The sequence below is a fragment of the Schistosoma mansoni genome, chromosome W, assembly GCF_000237925.1.
Source record: "Schistosoma mansoni strain Puerto Rico chromosome W, complete genome".
Classification (NCBI taxonomy): Eukaryota; Metazoa; Platyhelminthes; class Trematoda; order Strigeidida; family Schistosomatidae; genus Schistosoma; species Schistosoma mansoni.
In genome coordinates this window covers 13,996,018-14,005,531 of record NC_031502.1, presented here as the reverse complement: position 1 = coordinate 14,005,531, position 9,514 = coordinate 13,996,018, and the positions used below count along the sequence as shown (strand labels likewise).

Here is a 9,514-nt window from a genome sequence, read left to right as displayed (position 1 = left end):
GAAATCAATCGTCAGGTTTGCATCACATAAATACTCATGTATCTTACGTCTTTTTTCTACAGTGAATACTATTTGTGTAGCATTACAGTTGCAGTATAAGTCTTTCTACGTTTTCGTTATCATCCTACCAATATTAAGTTTCGCTGGAAAAAACTTATTGCTCAAAATAGTAATTTATTTGTCTTCTGTTGGTCATAACTAGCTAACCTTTATCGAATAAGACTTATAAAACTATCATGTATTCTCACTGATACCACCAGCTATTAATACCATTAATACCCATTTCTTGGGTATTTTACTTCAGTGTATGGGATAAGATAATGATAGACCTTGAGTTCAACCATACACAAAAATTAACAAACTAAAAAGTGTAGATCATTATGGAAAACACTTCAGGATATTATTTGACAATCCTTTACAAATCATAAAGCTTATAGCGGAAAACTGCAAAGTACAATTGTTTTTAAAAACTAGTCTGTTTATGTACAGCTGCGTTAATCAGCTCATTTTCATAGGGTTTTGGAAAAATTTGTCACCTTCATTAGATAATATTTGGGGCTCAGAGTATAAAAGATCAAAATGGTAAGATTTTGACACTGGTGAAAAGCCCGGAATAAAAATAGTGTCAAAAAGTGTAGCTTTCTTTGTAATTTTCGAGTTCAATAACAGTCTCAAGACATTTATATAAGGAAAACTTCATGTCGGTGTTTTGGCAATTCTCCATTATCAGATGTAATAAGGACAACTAATGAAACTGAATGAAAATGCAATGGTAAAATTCTCTTTCATTAAGAAAAAAACTGATTGCTTTTAATATTATAGTGATCAGGTAAAAAGTGTGTATATATGAGGACGTATGTAACTGTACACAACTATTCATGTTATTACGAATGAATATCGATATTGAATGTTCTTAACCGAGACCAATTTTCATTTCGAAATGAAATGAATTTAATATAACAGATAAAAACGATATGATTGAAATTTTTAAAATAACTTTAAACATATGAGTTTGAGAGTTGTCCATCAATATATATTGGCCAATTATGAAAGAATATGGTCAACTTTTATTATTCAGTTTCCAATTTTACATATATAATAATTATCATTATATTCTGAGGTCATCTGAATATTAGATATTCAATTATCACATAAATTAATAACCACTGTTCCATAGGAAAACAAATTTCCATTAATCTATACACAGTTTTAATTTGACTAAAAATTGAAGGTCTTACCTTATATTCTTACTTATTTCAACCACTCGAACATATTTAACAAAAATTCGAATTATCTTATGAAGATTTATTCGAATATTTATCTTACAACAGAATTTCATATAAAGATGTATTCTGTAAACCAAGTGCATGAAAATGGAAAATTTTCAAATCTCTGAATATCATCGTTTCCACTATGGAAACCATATAACAACTGAACTGAAGAGAATGATAGCCATCCTAATTTGCTACAGTAGTCGGATTTTTCTATCAGACATCAACGTCATATTAAATTCAGAATTTACTACTGCAGAGCTGCATAAGAAATTTTTCTTAAGGTCCCATATTCGAGATTTCTAGAGTCGGAAAAATAAAAATGTCATTAACACCCTTATTTCTTTTAGATTTTATATCATTCTTGTTAGTTTAATGTAATGAGACATAATATTGGCGAATTGTGCGATATTCCGAATAACTAGCTAAAATGTATGGAACAAATGTAGATGATATTTGACCAATAAATAACAAACGGTCGGGATGAGGCCCCAGTATTTTCGATCAGCTAGTTTTCATTACCCTCTATAATATATTTTGGTGATATGAACACCCAAGTATCTAGTCTAAAGATATCGCAACTTCGGAAACTTAGATATGTTATTATTTTGAGTAAGTTTTGATAATTAAAAACAATCTTGAACTGATTAATTTGTGATCATATCAAATAAATCTTAGCAATTTCATTCAGTTGCTGTATTCTTTCAAGCCACAAGGTTCATTACGCCAACATTATTCTGACCACGATTTCGTTCAACATAGCTCTAAGAGTATTTTTATTTTTGAATAAAGCAAGATTCGGAAAAACGAATCTGCTATATTTTAAGATACCCCATCAGTTCTCAACACATTAAAGCCGAAAATAGTAATATGACCCTAAACAAAATTTCAACATAGCTTGGTTAGTGAAATTACAGTTCTGAATATACGGCAAACGAACAAGCATATCCCTTTGTTTAATATTTTGTATTGTTATTAGCTAAGTGTATACAAACTCAGTCGATAGGATCAATCTGTACTTATCCCGCATTATCTTAAAATGTGACATGTTTAGTGTTACTTTATAAATTCACTAAAGTGTACTACCTTCAATATCTCAATCCTAAAGGTTTGCTTTTACTGAATGATATGATTTGAATAGACACGATACTAATTAAATGGTTTCGATAAACTGCTTAAACGTGAGTGCAATATATAAACGTGTAGCTAAAAACAATGAGGCACAAATTTGTCATGTTAGTAACCTTAAATGCAGTCAAGGCAATTATTGCTGGTTTTTACCATTCTCGTTCATCCTTTTTAAACGATGCCTGAAATCCTATTTCTTACAGTAAAACGTTAATTTTTATTTTTTAAAAATCAATATCAGTGATCCGATATGTTCATCTGAAGAACATTGTTTCCATCCAATTTCAAAGAACGTGAAACTAAGAACCCACAAAACTTTGATGTCTTATTACATAAATCATTTAGTTTGCAACATACTTTCTATTCGAAGTTATAAAGTCTGCGTGACCGATGGCTTCGTTGACGTTTAATTTACGCATGTTAAGAAGTAGTATGTAGGTAAAGTTGGAATCCGGTTTATTCACAACTACTGTTACTTAACAGATGCAAATTTTAGAATTAACAGTGATTGAATAATGTGGTTAACAACACTCTGGAAATCTTACTTGTTTTAGTTGCTATTTAACTTATCACTGCTTTTTAATGTGTATTTTAAATGTCTTTCTAGTTCAGTGACTGCTACAAAATTCGCTGATCACCCACCGAAAAATATGACATCTTCAAATATCGGTATTTAAAAACACAACAGTTTAAATCCCCTTTGAGTCAAGTTTAGGTTGGAAAGCTTAGAGAACATCTAGGTTCACATTGATTATTAGTACATGACAGTAACTGAATAAATTGTTGAGAATTTTACCTACGCCCACTAATAATGTGTCCACTACTCAGTTACTGTTTACGCTGTCGAAATTCACGTTTTCCTAATCCTCCAATCAAAACATTAAAAAGACAGGCCAATTATCCTATAAATCTTGTATTACTTAAGTCAATAGATTAGTAAATCGAAAACCACAGAGTAAAAAATCGAAGTCGATACATATCTAGGGCACTTGTGATACAAAACTAATTTATAGTTGATTAACTGCAATTCATGAAAGGCAAAAGATAGCTCAGAAGTTAGTGAGTCAAATGAAAGCTGACAATACGAATACAAAAACACTATGAATAAAAATTCCCATAAGTACATATAAGCAATCTATAAACATATTTCCCCAAAGCGTTTCCCAAATTTAACAGTCTTCATTGTTTTTTTCTAACTAATTTTTTTTCAAATTAAACTTCACTTATAAGACTGGAACTCCGCTTGTAGATCTCCTAGAGTTACTGCCGGTCCCAAGCCCACAAAAAGGAGGAGGGTTGGGCATGGGGTTAGCGACCCCATTCCGTAGAAAACTAAGCCGCTAAAAAAACGCTAAGCAGAAAAAATAATTCAAACCATTTAAACTCTGCCCTCCAAGTTGAAGGAAGAATTTTGACGCCTCAGGATAAAAGCCGAGTTCCTTAAGAAGCCGCGAGACCGGAGAAACAATTTTTATAGGTACATGGAACGTCCGGACAATGTAGGATACCGGGAAGACCAATCAAATAGCAACGGAAATAGGAAGATACAATTCGGCAGTATTCGGAATCAGATAACTCTCAACGACAGGTTCCAAGCTTCACAGGATCTACTGAAAGAACAAGAAACTACGATAGAGGACAACTGGAAAGGGATCAAGGAAGCACTAAATTCAATGTGTCAGGAGGTTCTGGGTCGAAAGAAGCACCATCATGAGGAATCCATCTCTATGGAAACTCTGGATAGAATTCAAACAAGAACAAGAAGACAGCAATCAACAACAGACGAACACGAGCAGAGAAAGTCAAGGCGCAAGCAGAGTACACAGAAGCAAACAATCAAATGAAGAAGAGCATTAGAACCGACAAGCAGAAGTACGTGGGAGAACTAGCAACGACGGCGGAAAAAGATGCAACGGAAGGGAATATGAAACAACTATATGATACAACGAAGAAACTGGCAGGTAAGTATAGCGAATCGGAGAGATCAGTCAAGGACAAAAAAAGAAAAGACAATCACGGAGATTCAAGAACACAGGAAAAGATGGGCAGAATGCTTCGAGGAAATGCTGAATAGACCAGCTCCATCGAAGAAATCACGATGGCCTTCAAACAAATCATGAGCAGGAAAGCGACAGGATCTGACAATATACCAGCTGAACCACTGAAATCAGACATTGAAGTAACTGCAAACATGCTTCACCTTCTATTCAAGAAGATTTGGCAGGAGTAACAAGTGCCACAGACAAACTGGAAACAAGGATACCTCATCAAGATACCAATGAGAACTACAGAGACATCAGTTTGTTGTTAGTACCAGGAAAAGTTTTCAACAGAGTGTTGTTCAACCGGATAAAAGACACAGTAGACACCAACTTCAAGATCAACAGGCTGGATTCCGTAAGGATCGGTCATGCACAGACCAAATTGCGACACTACGGATCATCGTTGAACAATCAACTGAGTGGAATTCGTCACTTTACATCAACTTCAGTGACTATGAGAAGGCGTTTGACAGCATGGACAGGAGAACATTATGGAAACTTCTTCGACACTAGAGAGTTCCTCAGAAGATTGTCAACATTATCCGGAACTCATACGACAGACTACAGTGAAAAGTCGTGCATGGAAGACAGCTGACTAATGCATTCCAAGTGAGGACCGGAGTCAGACAAGGCTGTCTACTCTCCCTTTTCCTCTTTCTTCTGGTGATTGACTGGATTATGAAGACTTCGACATCTGAGGGGAAACACGGAATACAATGGACACCTCAAAATAAATTAGACGATATGGACTTCTCAGATGACCTAGCCCTACTCTCTCATACACACGAACAAATACAGACGAAGACAGCGAATGTAGCAGCAGCCTCTGCATCAATAGGCCTCAACATACACAAAGGAAAAAGCAAGATTCGCAAATACAACACGGAGAACACCGACCCAATCACACTTGATGGCGAAACTCTGGAAGATGTAGAAACATTTACGTACCTGGGAAGCATCATTGATAAACAAGAAGGATCGGATGTAGACTTAAAGGCGAGGATTGTCAGAGCAAGGGCAGCATTTCTACAATTGTAGAACATATGGGACTCAAAACAACTCTCAACTAACTTTAAAGTGAGGAGGTCAAGACAGTTATTCTGTGAGGAGGTGAAACTTGGAGAACTACTACATACATCGTCGAGAAGGTACAAGTATTGATAAGCAGTTGCTTACGCAAAATACCCAACATTCACTGGTCGGATACTATCAGAAACAGCGTTTTATGGGAGGCAATACCTAACTTGGAATCCTGAAGGTAAACGAGAGAGAGGAAGGCCAAAGAAAACATTACGCCGAGAAATAGAAGCAGATATGAAGAGGATGAATGTTAACTGGAAAGGATTGCCTAGAACAGGGTTGGATGGAGAAAGCTGCTGTGCGGTCTATGCTCCTCCACGAGGGGTAATAGTTTGACGCCCAACTAAAGCTCATGAAGAGCAGACCAGAGAAAACCAGGCTGGTTTCCGACCTGGATGGCAGGTAAATGTAAATCCTCCAACACTTTACGAGGTTGAAAAAGCTATAGGAAATCTGAAGCGAGGGAGAGCAGCAGGCCCTGACAGGTTGACCCCTGAGAATTTTAAGGATGGTGGTCCAGTACTAGCAGCGAGATTAAATGAAGGCTTAGGTAGCATCTGGGAACTATACATAATTCCATCTGACTAGTCCCAATCACTGATTGTGCCAATCTATAAGAAAGGGAAAACGTCAGGCTGGTTTCCGACCTGGACGTGGTTGTATTGACCAGATATTCACTCTACATCAGGTCCCAGAAAATAGACATACATCCAGAAGCCCCACAATGATAGTATTTCTCGACCTTAAGGCGGCATTTGACTCTGTTGATCGTCGGGTTCTATGGCAGTGTTTGTCACTGAAAGGAGTACCAAAGAAGAATATTAACCTCATACAGGCTCCCTATTCGAACATAACTGGTCGAGTTAGAGCTTATGGAGAACTGGCATCAGAATTAATTACCTCAAGTGGTGTTCGTCAGGGCTGTCCACTCTCTCCATTCTTCTTTGAATTTATCGCAGACGTGCTTTTAGAAATAACATTTTCCTAATCTAAATTTAGAGAAGTTGAACTCCTACCAGGAGATTCACTTGTTGACTTAGAATATGCCGATGACATAGTTCTATTTGATAAAGACGCTGACAAAATGCAGTCTTCTGACCACAGTAAGCAACAATGCAGGCATGTTCGGGATGCGATTCTCCCCCTCGAAATGCAAAATGTTACTTCGGGATTGGGTTACATCGACACCCGAATTAATGATATGGAGTGAAGTAGTTGAGCGTGTTGACCGCTTCACTTATCTTGGGAGTCTCACCAGCCCTTGTGGTCTGGTGTGTGACGAAATCTCAGCACGGATACAGAAGGCTCGTCTAGCTTTCGCCAACTCGCGTCATTTATGGTGCAGGAGAGATAACCGTCTACCAACCAGAGAACGGATTTACTGTGCAGCAGTTCGTTCCGTCCTACTTTATGGCTGTCAAACATGGCCGGTAAGAGTAAAGGATATTCGTAGGCTACTGGTATTCGATCATAGGTGTCTTCAAAGCATTGCTCGTATATTCTTGGACCACCGGGTAAGTAATGCAGTTGTTAAGAAACGGGTACTAGGTAAGGATGGCGAACCGATTGATGAAGTAGTGAAACCTCATCAGTTGAGGTGGATGGGACACGTGTTACGTATGCCCAACCACCGACTGCCCCGACGTGCGATGTTTTATGGTGTAGGAGTAGGTTGGAAGAAAGCTAGGGGCGGCCAGACCAAAACGTGGCACAAATCCATGAAGTCACTGACAAGTGGACTGAGCCATGTTGGTAGGTGTAGACTACCTGGTTGGGATCCGCGAGATGATAGCAACCGATGGTTACAGACCTTGAATGACATGGCTCAAAATCGTTTGCAATGGCGAAGGTGCATCCACTCTCTGTGTTCTTCCAAATTCTAATCTTCTGAATTCTTCATGTACCTTTTTTCTTTTCTTTTCCAAATTTATTTCACTGGATTGTACTCCTTCAAACCCTAATCATTCACATTCATGCTTATACTCTAACTACTTCTACCACTATGGAATTTGAATCGACAACTGCATCTCTGTGCTAATGTGGTATGGCAACTCGAACTGATGTACGTACGTACCAAGTTCTACGTTGTTGCTAACTGACCGAACGTTAGGGCCGAGCATATTAGGTGAGCGACATATAAATTCTAGAAACTAAGTAATCATTGGGTTGTGGAAAACAGAATGAGGGAGCACTGAACTATCGTCAAAGGCTTTTAAGGACCTGAACTATATAAATACCCGCGATTTTCTTTACGTAAACTAACTTTGGAGTAAATTTGTTACTAGTTTATTACTAAACCCACCAAAACTTTGGTTTTTCTTTTAACTGTATTACTATAATCGTTTACTCTTCTCCAGATATTTTGGTTACCATGTCATATTATTTTAAAAAAAACCTAGAAATATCAAATGATGATTTTGTTGTGGTAATCCAGACAGAAACTACATAAAAATCTTAAATGAAAACTTTGTGATTTAAATTCTTACTCTAAATGACACGTCCCTGAATATATGTAATGATTCGCCAAGTTATCAAGTATATAAAATAAAGCTTATTGTTAACTAACTACTAAATAGGCTACTCTAAGTATACGGATGATTTCTAATCTCGTTTGGTAAACGGATCTTTGAACGACTAAAATGAACAGACCTATCGGGTCTGTCGTAAGAGATCGAATAAATGCCTACGCTTCGATGTCGCAAGTAACATCCAATGACATTTGCTGTCTTTTGTTCCATAGCTTACGAGAGAATAGCTAAAATATCCTATTAAGAAAGACAAGATAAAGCGATCCGACTTGTGGCACCAGAGATAAAAATATGGAGGGGTATTAGTAATACAGTCAAGACAGCCCTCATCATACACAACCTTTATCAATTTTGTCTCAGCTAGTATTCCTCAGAGAAGTAACTGAGACAAGCAGATCCAGTGTATACTTAAGAAAATTGTAGTATTTACATAGGAAGACAACTAGTACACAACAAATCAATCCGAATAGTGGATCTACCACATACTGATACAAAATATAATATTACTTCAAGGTAGTATTTAATGTTTTATTAATTAGCTTAAAAATAAAAGTATTAGATTGGATTGCAGATGTCAAAGTAATGAATCTAATAATCATCATTCGCTTCAATCAGATCACTATCCTCACTAGGACTTTTGTCAATGACATCCTCTTCCTCAATCGACCCCTCACATTCTTCCTCTACTTCTTCTGATTCACCATTTGTATAACCGGGAATAGACTGACCTTCGTTCGCAATTCGGTTGGAAGTTGAAGTACTAGTGTTAGATAAACAGTGCGTCGCAGAATTACGATCAATGTCGATCCTAGAAGAATTAGAGTAACTAACAGAACGTGAACCAGTGCTAAGACATTCAGTATCACTCTCAACAGAATCATTATCTTCTGATAGATCAGTCCCATGAAGATCACGATTTTTCAATGTTCCAAGCCAAAACGCTTCCAAGCAACGGTTTTGTGAAAGCATGACCTATAAAAGTAAAATTTAGCCATCAATTTGAGTATTTAAGACATGTTATGCATTGATATATATATATATATATATATATATATATATATATAATACGAAGAATACTTTAATATTTACAAAGAAATAGTTGCCTTTTATTGAAATAAGTAGGAAATAAAAAGATAAAGAAACACAAATTAGTATCAGACATTAAGCACACCACATGGCTGGTATATTTCCCCTTTCATATAACTCAATAAGTTTCCCAGTTCGAGAACGTGGGCTGACAGTTCATGCAATTAGACAGTGAAAATATCTTCGAAAACTAAGAAAGTTCAATACATTGGGTGGACTATTACTATTTCAAGTCAAATCAGTTTTTCTTAAAGGAACCCTAAAAACGTGAAACTAACCTTGACTTTATAAACAAACGTTTCTAAACATCGTCTTGTAGCTGGAATTTGATTAGTTAGTTGAGAGTCACGATATGTTTTAGCGTGGTTGCATATACGTT

General features: G+C 36.6%; 1 protein-coding gene across 1 annotated transcript in view; it reads right to left on the bottom strand.

Moving 5' to 3' along the window:
• Positions 1-234: 234 nt before the first annotated feature.
• Positions 235-9,514, bottom strand: part of Smp_146160 (hypothetical protein) — a gene marked incomplete at both ends in the record, with an annotated part of 45,137 nt that continues 35,857 nt past the window's right edge. The window contains one exon of the mRNA XM_018788640.1: positions 235-298. Within this exon, the coding sequence (XP_018654163.1) occupies positions 235-298 (64 nt within the window). The remainder of the gene's footprint in view (positions 299-9,514) is intronic.